Consider the following 21,017-nt stretch of genomic DNA (forward strand, 5'->3'; position numbering starts at 1 on the left):
ATCCCAAACCATCTCAGCTGGGTTTAGATCAGGTGATTGTGGCGGCCAGGGCATCTGACGCAGCACTTCATCACCCTTTTTCTTGGTCAAATAGTCCTTACTGTACATAGCCTGGAGGTGTCCTTGGGGTCATTTTCCTGTTGAAAAACAAATGATGGTCCCACTAAGCACAAACCAGGTGGGATGGCATGTTGCTGCAGAATGCTGTGGTAGTCATGCTGGTGAAGGGAGCCTTGGATTTTGAATAAATTGGCAAAAGTGTTACCAGCAAATCACCCCCATACATCACACGTCCTCCTCCATACTTCAAGGTGGGAACGACACATGTAGGAACCATCCACTCACCTTTCCTGTGTCTTACGTGATGGTGCTTGGAACCAAAAATCTCAAATTTGGACTCATCAGACCAAAGGACAGATTTCCACTGGTCTAATGTCCATTCCTTGTGTTCCTTGGTTCAAGTCATTCTCTTCCTCTTGTTGTTTTTCCTTAGAAGTGGCTTTTTGCAGCAATTCGACCATAAAGTCCAGATTCAGAGTCTTCTCTGAACAGTTGATGTTGAGATGTGTGTGTTACTTGAACTCTCTGAAGCATTTAGGTGGGCTCTCATCTGTTAACTTTTGGTTTTTGAGGCTGATGAACTGATGAACTGATTCTGTGCAACAGAGGAAACTCTTGGTCTTCCTTTCCTGGGGCGGTCCTGATGAGAGCCAGTTTCATCAAAACATTTGATGGTGTTTGCGACTCGACTTGAGGATACTTTCAAAGTTCTTGAAATACTTTTTGGATTCACTGACCTTCATTTATTAAAGTAATGATGAACTCTTGTTTTTCTTTACTTAGTTGAGTAGTTCTTCTCAGTAGTTCCATAATATGGATTAGAACATTACTCAAACAGGGCTGTTCAGTGTATACCAACTTTACCTCTTATAACTGATTGTCTCAAACACATTAAGAGGGCAAGAAATGAACTCTTGACAGGCACAGCTGACTGAGAAAGATGTGCAAAGCTGTCATCTAAGCCTACTTTGAAGAATCTAAAACATGTTCTGGTTTGTTTAACACTTTTTTGTGTACTAAATAATTCCATATGTATTTCTTCATAGTTTGGATGACTTTAGTATTGATCTACAATGCAGACAATTTTTAAATAATGAAAAACCATTGAATTAGAAGGTGTTTCCAAAATTTTGACTGGTACTGTATGAGAGCATTCATCTATATGTCGTCACTAAGCCATGTGACATTTTCACCAACTGTCTGTGCATAACACAGTCGAACAGGTTTGACGGGGTTTTTCACGAGTGAGTTCTTCTCAACTCAAACTTGTTTGTTTTTAGTAACGTTTAAGATGGCTCACTGAAGACAACAGTGCAATTAGGGAACCTCAAAATATCTCACTATAGTAATATCTGGGTTTTTTTGTTTTTGGTGAGGATGGGAGCCTTAGTTTTAGTCATTATTCATACCATTGCTCTCATGAATCTATGGATGTTTCTGTAATTTAATGTATCTGTTTACTGTATGTTATTGATTTTATCCCAACTTTGAAACATTTGTGGGTTTTTTTTTAGTCCTATACAAATAATATTAATTATTAATAATAATGCCAACATTCAATGCCACATCCCACTGATCTTCCATAAACATTAAAAATATAGATTAAGAGATCACTTGAACAACTTTGAACCTTAATTTTTGGTGTGATTTTGAATCCAGGTCTCAAGATTTTGTTGATTTTATCTTTCACTGAGTGTCGTACACAATATGCATGTTATTAGATACACTTATTCAGTTAATTGTTAACACAAATATCCAACTCGTGTAGTTAGGCATATAGACATGGTCAAACTGAGCCTCAGAATTTAGATGTTGTAGTTGGTGCCAGACAGGCTGGTCTGAGTATTTCAGAAACTATTGATGTACTTGGATTTTCCCACACAACCACCTCTAGGCCTTATAGAGAATGGTCTAAAAAAAAAAGGAGAAATATACCCTGAGCAGCAGTTCTCAGGGCGAAAATGCCTTGTTGATGCTAGAGGAGAATGGCCAGACTGCTTTAAGCTGGTAGGAAGCCAACAGTAACTCAAATTACCACTCAATACAACCAAGATGTGCAGAAGAGCATCTCTGAACGTACAATATGTCAAACCAGAAGCAGATGGGCTACAGCAGCAGAAGACCGCACTGTGTGCCAATCCTGTCAGATAAAAACTGGAAACTGAAGCTACAACTCACATGAACTCACCAAAACTGGACAATAGAAGACTAGAAAACTTTGCCTGGTCTGAGTGTCAGCCTCTGCTGTGACATTATGGTGGTAGAGTCAAAATTTGGTGTAAGTAACATGAAAGCATGGATCCATCCTGCCTTGTATCAGTGGTTAACACTGCTGCTGATGTAATGGTGTGGGGGATATTTTGGGCCCCTTGGTACCAATTGAGCATCATTTAAACACAACAGTCTACCTGAGTATTGTTGCTGACCATGTCCAGTACAGTGTATCCATCTTCTGAGGGCTGCTTCCTGCTTCCATGTCACAACACTCCAATCATCTCAAGCTGGTTTCTTGAACATGACAATGGGTTCACTGTAATCAAATGGCCTCCACAGTGACCAGATCTCAATCCCAGTCCCAATCCAATCTTGTTCCTGTGCTGCCATGAGTAGTCCCTCTGTCTGTCAGTCTGTCAGTCCAGCTTTGTCCAGCCATTGGTAGGATTTTTCAGTGTCGGCCGCTTCTTCTATCTGCCTCTGGTGCATGTCGTGCAGAGGCCTGTTCTTCCATGATAATTCCTGTTCTTGCTTGTCTTTCTCAGGTTTTTGCTGCCTGAAGTCCTCACTAAGCACATGATCCTTTGTGGCCACCTTCCTGACGTATTCATGGATCTTTGTTGTTTCATCTAGGATACTGGTTCTAATGCTCACTAGTCTTCAGCCTCCTTCTTTCTGCTTAGCGTACAGTCTCAGGGTGCTGGATTTGGGGTAAAAGCTCCATGTATGGTAAGGAGCTTTCTTGTCTTGACACCAGTGGCTTCTATCTCCTCCTTTGGCCAGCTTACTATCCCAGCAGAGTATCTCATGACCAGCAGGGCATATGTGTTAATTGTCCTGATCTTGTTCTTCACCTTCAGCTTGCCTTACTCTCTGCAGGTACTTGGTGGTAGCAGCTTTTCTAGCGGCCTCTTCATGGCTCCCATTTGGCTGTGGGATTCCAAGGTACTTGTAGCTGTCCTCAATGTCTGCAATGTTGCCTTTTGGTAGCGCAATCCCTTCAGTTTTGAATACCTTTCCTCTCTTTGAGGTATGCTTATTGGTGTGTGTGTGTGTGTGTGTGTGTGTGTGTGTGTGTGTGTGTGTGTGTGTGTGTGTGTGTGTGTGTGTGTGTGTGTGTGTGTGTGTGTGAAATTTCAATATTTATAGTGTTATTGGGTCAAAAGGGCATCAGGTCTGTTAGATCTCTCACTCTCTGATGCCATCTAGTGTCATATCTGAAGAAGTGAAGGTGCTCAGCATCCTTTATGGGTTCAGTGCCAGGCAGCAATAACAAAATCTGTTCTTATACAATGACTGAGACTCACAGATACTATGATAATATATTGCTGGCAATATTTTATTTTATTTTCACTTATTTACATTTTTTTCTTTTGTTTTCTTTTGGTTTATCATCAGTATCTGATAAACTACCATAATGCTGAAATAATCCTATGAATATTTATTATTGTTATAATTAAGAATTATATACAATCAGTTCTTAGATAAGGTATCATTTGTGGAGTTAATTAAGTAAAAACCAAGAAAGTCCTGACCCTAGAAGCTTATATTGATTCCAATAATCAAAAGCAGCAATCAACTGGAAATTTCTTTTTCTTTCCCCATTATGTTTGTGTCCATATACAGTTGTCCCTTGTTGTTTAGTGCCTTAAAAATTAATTTGAAAACAGTACATTGGGCTCTTAAAGTTAGTGCAAAATAATCAATAATCTCATGGTCACATATTAATGAAAAAAAACAATGAGGTGGCATAATCATTTGTGGGATTTGCTGCGACTGAAAGAACTGATTCACCAATTTCTCAGTCCATCCTAAGAAAATTACTTTATAATTATTTTGATAATCTATTAATCATTTAGATAATTTCTTGAGCAAACCCCCCCCCCCCCGCTCCCCCCAGCGTGCGTGCACACACACACACACACACACACACACACGCACTTTTTAGATAGGTATAGGTAGACACACAAAAACGTGGACTCACACATATGTATCAATATGTCATGCATATGAGTCATGCAGGCCTAGAGACTTGTTGGTGACCCCCTGGCAGCCTCTGGTCACTTAGTAAAATGTACAGTGCCTTGCGAAAGTATTCGGCCCCCTTGAACTTTTCAACCTTTTGCCACATTTCAGGCTTCAAACATAAAGATATAAAATTTTTATTTTTTGTGAAGAATCAACAACAAGTGGGACACAGTCGTGAAGTGGAATGAAATTTATTGGATGTGTCAAACTTTTTTAACAAATAAAAAACTGAAAAGTGGGGCGTGTAATATTATTCGGCCCCCTTGCGTTAATACTTTGTAGCGCCACCTTTTGCTGCAATTACAGCTTCAAGTCGCTTGGGGTATGTCTCTATCAGTTTTGCACATCGAGAGACTGAAATTTTTGTCCATTCTTCCTTGCAAAACAGCTCAAGCTCAGTGAGGTTGGATGGAGAGCGTTTGTGAACAGCAGTCTTCAGCTCTTTCCACAGATCCTCGATTGCATTCAGGTCTGGACTTTGACTTGGCCATTCCAACACCTGGATATGTTTATTTGCGAACCATTCCATTGTAGATTTGGTTTTATGATAAATCTCCGTCCCAGTCTCAGGTCTCTTGCAGACTCCAACAGGTTTTCTCCCAGAATGGTCCTGTATTTGGCTCCATCCATCTTCCCATCAATTTTGACCATCTTCCCTGTCCCTGCTGACGAAAAGCAGGCCCAAACCATGATGCTGCCACCACCATGTTTGACAGTGGGGATGGTGTGTTCAGGGTGATGAGCTGTGTTGCTTTTACGCCAAACATATCGTTTTGCATTGTGGCCAAACAGTTCGATTTTGGTTTCATCTGACCAGAGCACCTTCTCCCACATGTTTGGTGTGTCTCCCAGGTGGCTTGTGGCAAACTTTAAACGAGACTTTTTATGGATATCTTTGAGAAATGGCTTTCTTCTTGCCACTCTTCCATAAAGGCCAGATTTGTGCAGTGTACGACTGATTGTTGTCCTATGGACAGACTCTCCCACCTCAGCTGTAGATCTCTGCAGTTCATCCAGAGTGATCATGGGCCTCTTGGCTGCATCTCTGATCAGTCTTCTCCTTGTTTGAGATGAGAGTTTAGAGGGACGGCCGGGTCTTGGTAGATTTGCAGTGGTCCATTTCAGTATGATTGCTTGCACAGTGCTCCTTGAGATGTTTAAAGCTTGGGAAATCTTTTTGTATCCAAATCCGGCTTTAAACTTCTCCACAACAGTATCTCGGACCTGCCTGGTGTGTTCCTTCCTGCACTTTGAACAGAACCCTGAGACTATCACAGAGCAGGTGCATTTATACGGAGACTTGATTACACACAGGTAGATTCTATTTATCATCATCAGTCATTTGGGACAACATTGGATCATTCAGAGATCCTCACCGAACTTCTGGAGTGAGTTTGCTGCACTGAAAGTAAAGGGGCCGAATAATATTACACGCCCCACTTTTCAGTTTTTTATTTGTTAAAAAAGTTTGACACATCCAATAAATTTCATTCCACTTCACGATTGTGTCCCACTTGTTGTTGATTCTTCACAAAAAATAAAAATTTTATATCTTTATGTTTGAAGCCTGAAATGTGGCAAAAGGTTGAAAAGTTCAAGGGGGCCGAATACTTTCGCATGGCACTGTATATTCCCTGACTGCAAGCGAGTGGCTGCTGGCTGTAACCAGGTGAAATCAGACTCAAAGAGGGTGCTGCGACAAAAGCTTCCTTGTGATTGCTTTGGTTGCTTAGCAGGTTGCTGTGGTTTAGTTTGCATGGAAGATTTGTCAGTTTGAGGTTTGCCTCCAAAGATCACTTATTGTGGTAAACCTTTAACAATCGATTTCACAGCGACTGCCATCAAACTCCAACAACTCGCAACCAGTAGCTGCCAACCGGTCTCTAGGCCTGTGTGACAGACACCTTTGTGAAATTAAACGGTCATTTTCATTTTATAATGTTATTGGAAAAGTAATTGACAGATTGAGCTACAGTGTAAATCGCTGTAAGCTATAGTTCATTATGGCACAAATCTAAATATTAGAAATATTGGTCAATTTATGCAAGACATTTGAAGACACAAGCCTTGTGATCACACTGTTAAATCTGTTTCTGACTTTAATAAAAATCTAATTATTTAGTTAAATCCTAAAACAGATTCTAAACAATCATGAAAATTTCTTTTGCAGCCATCCTGATGGAGCTGCTGGGGTTTTAACTAACGATACTGACGTTCACACAGAATGGATTAAATATACAGATAAAAATTGTGTTCAGATAAAAATTGGAAAAAGTGTACTTAAGCCATTAATTTGATTTCAGTAAAGTGCCATTAAGGTTTGTTCAGTTCAGTTCAGTACAATTTTATTGATAATGTACCAAATCACAGCAACAGTCACCTCAAGGCCCTTTACAAGTATAATTTTTGCAACTGTTATCAATAATCCTTACAACCCCTGTACAAATAAAACTTATTTGTATTAGATTTAAGCTTCTGAGTGGTCACATTGTGATGAATGCATTCTAATTACATTTATGCATTTAAATTCAGGTGTATGTATTTAGATAACTGGGTTTTCTTCATATCTAAATCAGTCTTAAAAGGCAGACTTCATAAGCAGCTTTATTCAAGTTCTCATTAGACTTGGTGCATGTGACAAGAACAGAGTCTGTGCAGGAACCGGGTCAGCTCAGGACACATTCACAACCAGAGCACTAGTGCTGTGGTGACTCTGGTGCCCTCATCTGGCCCTTTCTGCTCCATGCATGGTAATACTGTGAGCATACACTGACTGGGGTTTGTGGTTTTAGTCACACACAGATTTATATGTGTCTTTAGTATTTATAGTTTCATTTAATAGCATCAGTGAGCTGACAGATTTAAACGGTATAGTTGTTGTCCAAAAGGATCATGACTGTTGGACTAAACTATTAACAGTAATATTTTAATCTCTGGCAAGTGTCCACAGTGTTGACATGATAATCCATTCTGAACCCTGCAGTTGCTGAAACACGACTCAGTTAATAACGAATAAAACTGAGTGCACTGTTTTTGTCAAACTTTGGAAAAACATGGCTCGTCTAACATGTGACTGTGGTCTCATGCCCAAATTGACTAATTCAATTCAGTTCAGTTTTCTTAGTGCCAGTTTGCAACGACAATCATCTCAAGGTTCTTACGCCTGTAAAGTGTCCTTGTCATGAAAGGCACTAACAAATAAAATGTATTATTATTATTAAAAAGCTTTATAGTTTAAGGTAAAGATCCTATATTATTATAGATAATCCCTCACCAATCAGACAGTTCCCTTGAAAAGCATTTGTTGACGGGTGGGAAGGAAGAACTCCCATTTAACACCAAGAGACCTCAACAGAACAACTCTAAGGGAGCCATGATTGTTGGTTGGAAGGAGAAAAGAAGGCAAAAAAAAAAGGAGAGCAAAGACAAAAAACAAAAACTATGGTAGAGAGAGGGAGAGAGAGAGAGAGCAAAAGTTAGTGATATGCAGTAGTGGCATGTAAACACATCAGGAGTAGAAAGAGGTGAGTGGAGAAACTCACAGGGCGTAATGGGAAGTCTCCTAGCAGCTCGAGCCTGTGGCAGAAAATAATTTAATAACTAAGGGATGGTTCATGATCACCTAATGCAGCACTAAACTTTATCAAAAAGGAACGTTTTAAGTCTTACCTTAAAAGTAGAAAGGATGACTGTCTCCTGAATCCAAACTGGGAGCTGGAGATGGATTAAGACTCTGCTTGCTGTTCTTCTTTTGGGTTCTCTCAGAATATATTTATGCAGATTATCACCTTTAGCATTGTTTTGCAAAATGCAGTGTAGTCCCATAGACTTAAATAGAAGTGCTCGTAGACCATATCCATGTGTATTGTACTGTATTGTGTATTGTAGCCCAAACCAGGTTCCTTCTTAAACCTAGCCAAGTACTTTTTTGGCCTAAACCCAATAATTTTGAGAAGTTTAATAATATATTATTAAGAAGTTTTATGAAATTATAGTGCCATTCTCATTTCACGCAAAACAAATGATAATAGAAGAATAGAATAGAAGAGAATGCCTTTATTGTCATTATACAGGATGTACAATGAGATTGAACCACTCCTGTTCAGTGCCATGCAACAGAAAATCAAACTCTCTAAAATAAAAATAAAAATATTGTAATCTAGTATAATCAAGAAATATACAGAAAATAAACAATGTATAAAATATACAAAAAATAGAATGTATAAAAATATATACATACATTGGTGCATCTGTACATTGTAAGAAAAGTAAATAAGTGTATACATATAATAATGAAGATGATGAATATTGCACTTGGTGAATGAATACTGGATATTACACAATATAGGAATGTTAGATATTGTTCAGTATGAATAATCTAATATTGCACAGAGATGTGGGTGTTGCACAGTTACGATGGGTGAGTGTGAGAGTTCAGGGTGGTGATTGCTCTGGCGAAGAAACTGTTCTTGAGTCTGTTTGTTCTGGCTTTGATGCACCTGTAGTGCCTGCCAGAGGGCAGCAGGTCAAACATTTCTAATTATAATAATAATAATAATAATAACAATAATAATATATAATAATATATATTATTATTATATTTTTATATAATATCATATTATTATATATTATATTATATATTATAATATAATATAATATTATATAATATATAATAATAATAAAGATTTTTTAAAAATACAAGAGAAAGGTGTAAGTAAATGTAAACCTGATGGAAAATGTAAATTGAAAGCCTGAGATGTACCTGTGCCTTGTGCAAGTTTGCATCAAATCTGTACAAATTAGTGCAATAGCAAATAATAATAATTAGACTAACAGTTAACGGTAGTTAAGGGTGTTTGGGGAAAAGCTGAGAGTTTTTTGGTCCTTGATTTCAGACTCCTTTAGTGCCTGCCTGACAGCAGAAGAGTGAACAGGCCATGTTGTGGGTGTGGATTGTCCTTACTATATTGCCAAATGTATTCACTCACCCATCCAAATGATTGAATTCAGGTGTTCTAATCACTTCCGTGGCCACAGGTGTAGTAAAATGACAGGGTCAGTGGACGCTCAGGTGCATAGTGCGCACAGGTCACCAACTTTCTGTAGAGTCAATCGCTACAGAGCTCCAAACTTCATGTGACCATCAGATTAGCTCAAGAACAGTGTGTAGAGAGTTTCTTGGAATGGGTTTCCATGTCTGAGCAGCTGCATCCAAGCCTTACATCACCAAGCACAATGCAAAGCGTTGGATGCAGTGGTGTAAAGCACACCACCGCTGGACTCTAGAGCAGTGGAAACGTTTTCTCTGGAGTGATGGATTTCATCTGGCAATCCGATGGATGAGTCTGGGTTTGGTGGTTGCCAGGAGAACAGTAGTTGTCTGACTGCATTGTGCCAAGTGTAAAGTTTGGGGGGGGCTGTGGCGTGAGGTTGTTTCTCAGGAGTTGGGCTCGGCCCCTTAGTTCCAGTGAAAGGAACTCTGAATACTTCAGCATACCAAGACATTTTGGACTATTTCATGCTCCCAACTTTGTGGGGATGGCCCCTTCCTGTTCCAACTTGACTGCACACCAGTGCACAAAGCAGGTCCATAAAGACATGGATGAATGAGTTCGGGATGGAAGAACTTGACTGGCCTGCACAGAGTCCTGACCTCAACCTGATAGAACACCTTTGAGATGAATTAGAGCAGAGACTGTGAGCCAGACCTTCTCATCCAACATCAGTGTCTGACCTCACAAATGTGCTTCTGGAAGAATGGTCAAAATTCCCATAAGCACTCCTAAACTTTGTGGAAAGCCAAAAGCATTTAAGCTGCAAAGGGTGGGCTGGCATCATATTAAAACTTATGGATTAAGAATGGGATGTCACTGAAGCTCATACTGTATGCATGTGAAGGGAGATTATCAAATATTTTTATAGTTTACAATTTATAGTGGAGTGTCCCCTTCCTCGGATCAATAATCTTCTCCTTGATCTCATCTGCATTTAGGGAGAGATTATTTTCCTGACCCTAGACCACCAGTCCTGACCCTTCGCTGTTGTTGGTACGGGAGGCCACTCAGTCATATGTGAAGAGGGTTTACAGCAGTGGACTCAGCAGAGATCCCTGCGGGATTCCACGTGCTCACAGTTCTTATGCTTGTTGACTGGTTTTCAACTCTGAGATGAATAAATGGGATGGATCCGCTTATCCAATTCAGGGTCGTTGGGGGCTGGAGCCTGTCCCAGTTGCCATAGGGTGAAAAGCAGGGTACGCCCTGGACAGGTCGCCAGTCTATAACAGGGCTAACATAGAGAAACATATAATCATTCATGTTCACATTCACACATATGGCCAATTTATAAACACCAGTGACCCTAACATGCATGTCTTTGGACTGTGGGGGAAGCTGGAGTACCTGAAGAGAACCCACACTGACATGGGAAGAACATTTAAACTCCACACAGAAAGGCCCGTGTTACATATATGTGGTGGCTGTTATGTTTATTCAGACCAACCATATTTTTGAATATTAACAAGTTTGTGTCTACAGAACTGCACGGCTACATCTTAGGGGGTGTTCTGTTTTTCTATCTAAGCATACTTTTACAGCATTGGCGGTATGTTTGGACTCATTGTCATGGTGAAAAATGTTTCTTTGGGAATCAACTTATTGATGCTAAAATACTGTTTCATCCCTGTCAAACTGTTATCTTTTGTATTTTTCATAAATTCAAGAAGTTCGAACATATGATGTGTTTTTGCGACAGGCTGCTAGTAACAAAGTGTCCAAAGATACAATTTTAAAATGGTTCTTCGCTGAGTTGTCTGTTGTGTGTAGACGATGCTGGTTCACCCCATGAGTTAGGTACATTTTTTTATGCTTCAGTGAATCATACATCAGCATTAAGTGTCTTAAACAGAAAGAAAGAAATTCCTCTGAAAATGGTACAAATACAAAAAATGGTACAAATACTGGACAAAAAAATTAGTGAAAAAGCAGTCAATGTCTAAAAAAAACATTTGAAAGACCTTCAGAAAGACTGGAGACCTCTTTAAAAAAAAAAATTACAACAAAGCCTGGCTTCTTGGAAGCAAAATATGAAGAAATGAACGGTGGCTCAAGGCCCGTCCAGTGTCTTAATGCAGATTTTGGTCTATTTTTATATTTTAGAGCAGCACGGTGCAGTCAGATAAATGACGCTGAAATGATACTTGTCAATATTTGATGTGTTCAGAGAAAGAACAAGTGGGATCATCCTGTCTAATGAAAGATAAAGCAGGAGAAAAAATAAATGCCTAAGCTGTTGATAAACGATTTTGATTTTTGTTAGAGTCAGTGAAACAGAGACACTGGCCAGCCAGAATCAAGCTTTTTCTGTGGCTGTGGTACAGATGTTAGCCTCCAGAAGTCCACAGCTACAAGACAACTGACATCCACAAATAGTTTATTAATAAATAACATTAAACATTTCTGGATCTGCAGATCTGTGTTTTAGATGGGAGGGTTGATCATGTGTTTTTAGTGAGGTTTAACAGTTGGAGCACAAACAGCTTTCTAAATTGCACATTAAAATTTTTTTTTACCAGAAGTTAAATGTTGCAAACTAGTAGAGAAACTTTCATTTGCTGTTCTTATTCAACAGGGTTTAAACGTAGCTGTGTGAGAGTGCAATTTAGCCTAAATTCCTTTCAGCGGACTTGTAAGTAGCTTATAGTAAATTAGATTTGGCTGGAGTCTGTTTCCTCTAATAGGTGCAGGATTGCTGCCGTTAACATAGTAGTGAGAACACAGATGTTGTTTTTGTGAGAGCAAACAACCCTGTCTATAGTCTGCCTCGGAACGCTTTCAGATTAGGAACCAGTAATCTGTACTCTCCCCAACTCTCCCCTGTTGGCCAGCATTCACATTACATCATTGTTCTGACTATCCAAGTACGCTTTGCATCATCATTCACTCGACACTTGTGTGCATGGTACAGTGTATGCCAGATCCAGTGATGCAGTTCTTGCAGCTAACCTTGCAGTTGGGGGCTGCTTCTGTTTTGGCTGCACAGACAATGCCGATGCATTCTTAACTGGCCTGAAACCTCTTTCATCATGCAAGGAAGTCGATATGTGTGTTATTGTCATGTTATTTTCTATTTGTGTAAGACTAATCTAATCTCACAGTGGTATGCTTTACCAGTCCGTGAGCTGGTACTTATTGCTACTGTCAAACTAAGGAAAGCGGTGGCTGGAGACCATTAAAATGGCATTAAGTCTGTTTGCTATCTGCAGTGGACTGTGAGACTGTGTGAAAATCTGTACGAAGATCACAAATCTGTTGCTGCCTACATATACAAAAAACTCCCATTAAACAGAAATTCATGTTAAATGCTTGCATTTAACATCCCACCAAAACCTCATAGATTTGAAACAGAAATTCTGCCATAAATAGTGATGTATTGGCTGCAGGACAGTAATTTAACTGCAGAATGACATTGCTTGCAACCTTGCTTTGATATAGGAACCAGAATGCAACAGTAAGTAACTAGTTAAGTCCTCTGTTGCAAACTTATGTGTCCTAGACAAGTTGCACTTATTGGCACACATAGACTCAGACTGCTTGCAGTGTGTTGGCAATCTGTGTGTTTAAATTAGACTGAGTTGCTTACAAACCTTTGCCAGTCTGTCTGAAAGTTCAATGATTTGAAGACAGGTTGCCTCCCACCAGGCAACCTGTGCAGTTTCCTTGCAATTGAAAGTGGTCACAACCAGTTGGTTGCTTCAAGTACTTGCAATTTATTTAATCAATCTAATAGCTGCCCAAATTTACTACACTACCAAATCGCTAAAAAGAATCTTGACATTTACAGCTTCATTAAATAATTGTCACTTTATTTGATATTGGAAAATAACATAAGCCTACCCTTTTCCTTTTAATGATGAATCCATCCTTGGACTCACAGTATTGGACAAACATTTAGAACTGTCCTGAAAACAAACAGAAAAATACAGCGTTTGGAAACAAAAGTAGAACCTGAGACATTTCTATAAGTAAACACAACATTAGATTAGATTAGATTAAACTTTATTGTCATTGAACACAGTAACAAATACTCCAGTCAAGTAACAAGTACATCAGTTGTTGCATAACATTAGGAATCTAAAAATTAGTGTACTATTTCATGATATACTTCATGTCACTCTGCCTGTTTCTTACTGTGTCTTCTCTCGGCCCCTCCAGCTTTCTGCCTCACCCACTGTGCTCCTCCCAGCCAACCACTGGCCACAGTCTGGGATGGCTAACTGCTGAGGGAGCTGCCAGTGAATGCTGAGCAGGCTGGCGAGCTCACCGTCTGCCTCGTCGTCCTGTGATTGGCTGCTGGATGGGACTGAGGTTGAATGGAGCCAATGTCCAACAAGCAGGATAGCAACTCGTCAGAGGGAGATGAGAAAGGGTGAGACAGAGGGGTTTGGTGTGTGTGGTAAACAAAATGTGATGGACTGTACATCTGCCCGTGGCTTTGTGTGTGTGCATGTTTGTGTGTGTGTGTGTGTGTGTGTGTGTGTGTGTGTGTGTGTGTGTGTGTGTGTGTGTGTGTGTGTGTGTGTGTGTGTGTGTGTGTGTGTCCATCTTTGATGTAAACATGAAAGGAAAGCAAAGATTAATGGTGTGACAGGGACAACAGATTAAAGCAAGGCTGTGGGCATAGATGGATGGATTGATGAAAGATGAAGAGCTGCACCAGCACCTTTTTTAAGCTACACATTCAAATAATTTGAGGTATGAAGTGAAGGATAAAAACTGAACAAATGATTAAAAACCGGCTGTTGTCTCACTGGATGAAGGGAAGGAATGCTGTGTATTGAGCAGATTTTTAAGCGCGGGAAAAGGGATGGCAGAACGCTCGGTCACGCTGCCTTCTGTACTCACTGTGTTGCTGCTGCACGTGCAGCCACACACACTCACTCAGCACATACTGCCTTTACCGCTTCACAAGATAAATTCACAAAGACTCACATCAGACCTGATGAAGAAGAAAATACAAACACAGAGCAAACTGAACCCACTGTTGTCTACCCAGGATGTTGGTGTATGGAGACTCAAATTTTACATTATTTAAAATAAAACAAAGCAAATTAAAAGCAAAAAAATTGCATTATTTATCTCACCGGCCATTTGTGCCACTTCATGTTCTCCGCTATAAGCAAGCACTTGGCAACAGTAAGGAGGAAGAACTTCCCTTTAACAGGAAGAGACCTCCAGACTTGAGGAGGGGCTACAGCATGAGTAAAAGAACTGTAAACAAAGGAAATAATAAGAAAAAAATATAAAACAACAACAACTACTGAGAATCCATAACTTCTCCCACATGCCCCTTCAGGATGCTGCAATCATGTAACAGTTCATAAATAAAAGTCAGTGTGTGAATGTCTCCAATACAGAATTGCTGCTTTCTTCATAGTGCTTTCATTGTGAAGCATTTTGTCATATGCAGCAACAGCCGCATGGAATTTTTTTCCCCCCGGGCTGTATTAGTCACACCCAGAGCCATAATCAGAGATCCAGCATCTGGTTGTTTATTTTAGGAGATTCAGGAAACAACAAAGAAGCTGAAAGAGCAACACTTTGTGAAATGTTTCCGTTAATTAAAAACTCTCATTAAGCTCTGCGTTTAGTTTTTTTTCCTCCTCAACAGCTGATGCTAAAGTTAGCCTCTTATTTAGTACACAAATAAAAAAGAATCCCAGTGGTTTTGGTCAGTTAGCTAGACCCCAGTTAGTATTATCAACTAATATTAGCTATTTGCCGATCTGTCGTATCAGCATTTATAATGGCTGATAAATGAAAAATTTAAAAAGTTTAAAAAAAGACCCTGATTTTTACCTAGTTTGTCCACCAGAGGGCACCCTTTTGGGAACACGTGTTTGGGACACAAAGAGCGTAAACAAGCAAATAACTACATATAACAAATGTTAGGGAAATCTGTTTGTTTTGTGTGTCTAAAAGGAAAAAATATTGCCCAGTACACTGGAATGTTTAAATTGCTAAGTACTGATATCGGTCATAAAAATCCCATATCAAACCAAACACTCTCCTTTTATTTAATAATAGTTCCCTTTGTGCGAGCACTTATTGAAAACAATATTGTATATAATCACCCTACTGCCATACTTTCCTCCAACAAGGTGGACTGTATCTTCTTTTAGTTGCATAATATGTTTTCTTTAATTGCAAAAGTTTGACACAAATATACATCAGGAACTAAGAAATTAGTCTTAGCCTGTTGGCAGGCTAAAGAGGTGAAATGCATGTTTCAAATCAGACGTGCCCATTAGTACACGTGAATGCAGTACATTGTGTACATTACCTGTTTGCTTGCATAGTGCGTGAGCTTAGACGGGGTGGTATTACCTTTTTGGAAATGACGATTGCAGCATTTGGCTGTGATTGCAGTTAGTGTCAAGGCGTAGCCATGCTCTCTGCACTCATCCCCTCAAAGTAGGAAGTTTCAAAAGGAGGTATAGTTAATTATTAATATTGGCTTAATTTGGAATCTTAAAATCATCTTCATTCATGTTCGGGTTAAAGATTTCACCATAAATGCAATCATTATTTTCATATGAGTTAAGCACTCATATGGCTCATATACACTCATACACTGAGTGTATATGTGAACATACTTTTCAGAAGCTGGGCACTGGAATCCTTTTCTGATGGATCTGAGGAAATATCCTAATAGACTGATACTGCATTTCTGATATTCATGAGCCATAATCAGGTTAAATATTTCACTTTATGTGTAATGAAAAGAATAATACCCTTTTCTCAACATTCAAATTTTTTTAGATGCACTAGTATATACAAATGTTAGTATAACAGAAACATCTGTACAGCAGTCAGAACATGAGGATGATGGACTATTTATAAGCAGCTATAACAGGTTGTCAGTTTTGATCAGGAACATCAATTTAACTGAGATGAAACAAAAATCAGGAAATTTAATACAAAAAAATTGTCTCTCCATAGATGAAGACCCTAGATGTAGTAAATGTGAAACACAAACATGATTCGATTAAGTATCATTTGCTGTTAGATGAAGTCAAGAAGTGGAAGGAGGAAGTAATACAAATATTATCCCTTAAAAAATCACGACTACCAGGAGTGTTTTTGAAATCATATAATATGTTCAAGGATTTACCTCGGACAGTTTAGAAATATATCTGCAAAGACTGTGGCTCATGGGGATGGGTCAAACTGCAACGAATATTTTTTAATGGCAGATTACCCTCAGCCAGCCAGGCTCAGTCAATCCCGAGCTTATATCTACCACAGTCTGTACAGTGACTGTCTCTGTGTTTTACCAAGATGTTTATTTCAAGTTAGATGTTAGTTTAGTTAAACAAAATATACTTTACTAAGTTAAATGTGTATTTCACTTGGACCACGTCACACACTGTTTGATGTAAACTATACCTTAAAGTCACATGTCATATATTGTTGGATTCAGTGCAGTCAGATCTTTCTGGGACAATCCCAAAAACTACTAAAAAATATAAATCCATTAATTCCCATATTTGAAATTTCCACCTATTGTACTTTAGTGTTTGTAGTGCTGTATTTCCTCAATGCATCAAAATATTCATATTCTGTATTTTCAGACTCCTCCTAGTCTCTCTCACACCCACAAATCAGAGCTTCCATTAGGAAATCACATTAGTTTAGGTGTAGGACGTTCCATTCAACTTGGCTTTATTGTGCGTTTTTTTAATTTATGTAGTGTTGTGCAATATCTGACAGTTTAACCACTTCTGCAGTAAAATATTTTTATACAATATTCAAAACTTGTGCTTTTGTCCTCCTCAATAAAAACATGAAAGAAGCTGAGGACTTATTCAGAAAAACCACAACATTCCTGAGCTATGGGAGCTGTGGCTCTTTTTGTGGTAAATAGTGTCCGGCACACACAAAACGCACACAAAGTGTTGTGATTTCAGTCAGCAGCAGCATCTCCTCTTGCACACTGCAGAGCGGATAACCATCAAGAAGCCAGAAGGAAAAAGGTCTTCAAAAACAAACTGCTGTGAGTCGCTGTTTTTCAAGCAGCACGAGCAGAAATGTTGCTGGAACACATCGGCGGTGTTAAAGTGCAGGGGTTTATAAATTCTAAGAAATGCATTTATCATTGAGGTGAACAGATGTCATATGCACAGTTAAGCAGGTTATCTCCTCTAACACAGGAAATAAAATCAGCCTAACTGCCAGCTCTTTACGCAGTGATTTCACCTGGAGCCACCAAAGAGGACAGAAGTGTTTTCCTGTATATAAATAAAGGCAGGTCTGTCATAAACTGATGAAGACATGGTGATCAAATCAAAACAGATGGACACACAGGTCTCTGTAAAATAAAGCTTACTGCCATGCTGAGTCACTCCCCCAAAGGCCCACCCTGAGCCATGAAAAACCTGATTAACTTTCAAAAGTTGCACTTGCTCCCTACCTAGCCAGCTGTATGAATGCATGCATGTGAGTGTGTGTGTGTGGTCGCACGCACGCCTCGTATGAGCGCACGCGTGTGTGTCCGTAGGGTGGATTAGTGGAGTGAGGAGAGCTGGATTAGGAGCAGTGTGGGCAGATGGAGCCACAGAAAGCAGAGGACGGCTCAGGATGCCTCAATATGCGACATCAACAGGGGATTGTCGCTTTGCGCTTTTGCGCATGCGTGCGTGTGATTCTCACAGAGTATCATCGAGCACGCACGTGTTCCTGTGAGTGCTGCCTCATGCCCTGACCCCTCCCCTCTGTGATGTCTGAGTCACGGAGTGTTCTTGATACAAATGCTCACACACACACACACACATGCACACACACACAAATGCACACACACACACATGCACACACACTTGACTTCACATAGCCTGGAGTAGGGGTGCTGAAATAGAATTTGGTGTGTGTGTGTGTGTGTGTGTGTGTGTGTGTGTGTGTGTGTGTGTGTGTGTGTGTGCGCGCGCACACCTATTTGTTTGTCTGTGCGTATGTGTCAAAATTAACCGCAGTGCAAAGCCTCTGAATATTTCAGGAGGCTGTTGGCTTTCATCAAAGCGATTCAGTTCATGTCTACAGAGCAGAATTACAACTGAGTGAACAGCCGTGTGTTTGCAGAAGTATGCACTTGCCTGATTTAAAGGTTTTTAGGTGTGTTTCTTCTTACTTCTGTGCTTAGAATAACCTTTTATGTTTCTCAGTGTAGAACTCAGATCTGCTCTTTCATATCTCTGTCTCCGCTAGTTTAATGCGAAGGTGGGGGGGGGGGGGGGGGTGGATTGGCATTTCACAGATATTGAATCGAATATCAAAAGTAAATCCTTTTAAATTCCTTATCTAATCCACTTTGGTTCAGCTTTCAACATTTACAAGTGAAAGCTAAAAATGAGGAGAATAGAAGGCACTGAGCTATCGTAACACGTGTTGTCTGCTTTCTTTGACATGTCTCTTCCCAAGCTACTGAATAATTGATGCTGGATGATGATGATGATGATGGTACATGAAGGGTTATCTGGGGTATTTTGACCACTCCCACCGTCTGTGTTTACATGCACTTGGGTTAACTGATTCCTCTGGGAATCCCAGGTATGACAGCAATCAGTGTTTACATCCATGTTGCTCAAGTGCACCTGCAGCTTCTGTATTCATGCTTCCACAGTTTGCTATAAACAATCAAAGCTGTTTTCCTTCATCACCAGCTGGAGTGTATTTGTTGCTTCAGTAATGCCAGCTTTTGGTTGTTGGTTGCAGCAATAATTGCTCCTGCAGGTAACACCCTCCAGGGCTTCAAATAACAGTTTTAATTTGTTTTTCAGATTATAGATTGGAATAGATTAGGGAGGGGAATATGAACCAGGTTCACAATGAAAATGGCTTCATATTGTACAACTCTTTGCAATCATATGTTCTCAAGCTTATCACTTTCTTTTATCAGTGGTTTTGTACATTGCAAACAAACGTGGCAGTGGAGTCTTTGACTGCTCTGTTTCTGCACTAACTCAGAGATAGTAAAATAGTTTCACTCGGGCTAAAAACCTGTGTGGTCTTACATTTGTCCACATACAAAACTGATCAGGAATCAATAAGGAAAGTGATTGAGAATCTGACCTACAGGCAGAAAAAAATAATGGCAGTGACAGTTGGGAAATCAGCTTAAGTTTTTGAAATGAGTTGACTGACATTGACTGGAGATGACTCACCACTCATTCATGGTTAAAAGTCATATTAATCTTTCCTGTAGACAGAATGTTGCTTTTTGGGTGGAACGTGTAACAATGTAAAACAATGTTCCCTCCTGGTTATACCTGCAAAAATATAGAATTTCCCATCAGCCTCAGCTGTTCTTTGTGTTTAGTGATTGTGTGTTCAGTAATTAGTGATGGTTAACATGTGCAATACGACACTAAGATGATAAACGTTCTACCTTTGACTTAACATTTTGAATATTACAATTGTCATTGCATTTTTGTGCTGCAGTCTCACATGGCCGTAGCCACAAGTGTCGCTCATTCTGATGATGGTCCAGTAAAGCAAACAGGGAGTAGTGGCACCTTGATTGATCTATTTAACAGGATTCTCTCGCTGGTATCAGATTGACTGGATTTACCTGCTCTTCTTTGTCAGTGTGGATCATTAAAAAAGACTCCAATGAAAGATTTGGGGTTTGCTTTTATTGGCATGCTTGTGTAGAATGGATTTGCAATAAAGCTGTGGCATATTCTTCATTTGTATGCAGGCACATCGACACATACTGTTGTTGAACAAAATCATTTCTGATGAAAAGAGCTCATGTCCTTCAGATCACAAAGCTGATTTCTTTGCTGCTCTGAAGAAGCAGCACAGTTCTCTGGGTACTGATGGTGGTGCTTCCTCTGTGTTCTTGCAATTGCTGTAGGCAGTCAGACTTGAAGAACATTCTTGTAGGGGGCTCGTTTTGGACATGAAAACATTGCACTGGATTTAGCTTTTCAGCTCTTTTATGCTTTCAGCCCCAGTGTATCAGTTTTAGTCAGTATAACCTCTGGTTTCTGAAAACATTTCTAGTTAAAGAAAAGCTCCTTTTAAACCACTGACGAGTATTTTCTTTTGTCCTGATGATGATGTCCAACAGCAAGGCTCTGTAGAGCTTTCTCTGTTTGTTGTAGTTCTAGTACATTCAGCTGAGTAAAAATTTACACACCATGGCAGAGTTCAAACATTAAACACCAAGAGGATTAACCAACATCTAATTTTATGCTAGAATCAGAAAACTAAATAGTTCTTTTGAAAATGTCAGCATGACGTTACTGAAAGATATGCCAAACCACAAATTTGAGCAGCCATGCTTTTTTTCCCCCCACAGTAGAACTGGACTCAATTTTGTTTTTTTGACTTTTAGATGCTTGTTATTTTGTTTCAGGCCTGTTTTTTTTAATCTAGAAACGGGAACCTTAGATGCCTGAAATCCTTCTTACCCACAGCAGTGATCATCAAACTTCAGTTCAGCTCGTTGCTTCCATCTTGGACTATTTGTTGTCTGAAAAACAACCAGCGACAGATTTAGCAACTTTTGGGGCAAATAGATTATAACCTAAATGTTTTCAAAATGTGTTTTGAAAATATTAGAATTAATTCACATCAGTGACCCAGCTACCCACTTTACCCACGGTGTTACAGTTCTAAGATACATCAGAAAGTGGGAACATAATGGAACAAACAGCT

The 21,017-nt window shown here is 39.5% G+C and overlaps 1 protein-coding gene across 1 annotated transcript in view; it reads left to right on the top strand.

The window, feature by feature from the left end:
- The window catches only part of LOC115784550 (thyroid hormone receptor alpha), a 112,401-nt gene that overhangs the window by 49,167 nt on the left and 42,217 nt on the right, over window positions 1-21,017 (top strand). Inside the window, exon 4 of the mRNA XM_030735815.1 lies at window positions 13,515-13,728. Coding sequence (XP_030591675.1) covers window positions 13,673-13,728 — 56 coding nt within the window. The 5' untranslated portion in view covers window positions 13,515-13,672. The remainder of the gene's footprint in view (window positions 1-13,514; window positions 13,729-21,017) is intronic.

This window comes from Archocentrus centrarchus, chromosome 8, assembly GCF_007364275.1.
Source record: "Archocentrus centrarchus isolate MPI-CPG fArcCen1 chromosome 8, fArcCen1, whole genome shotgun sequence".
In the NCBI taxonomy this organism is placed as follows: domain Eukaryota; kingdom Metazoa; phylum Chordata; class Actinopteri; order Cichliformes; family Cichlidae; genus Archocentrus; species Archocentrus centrarchus.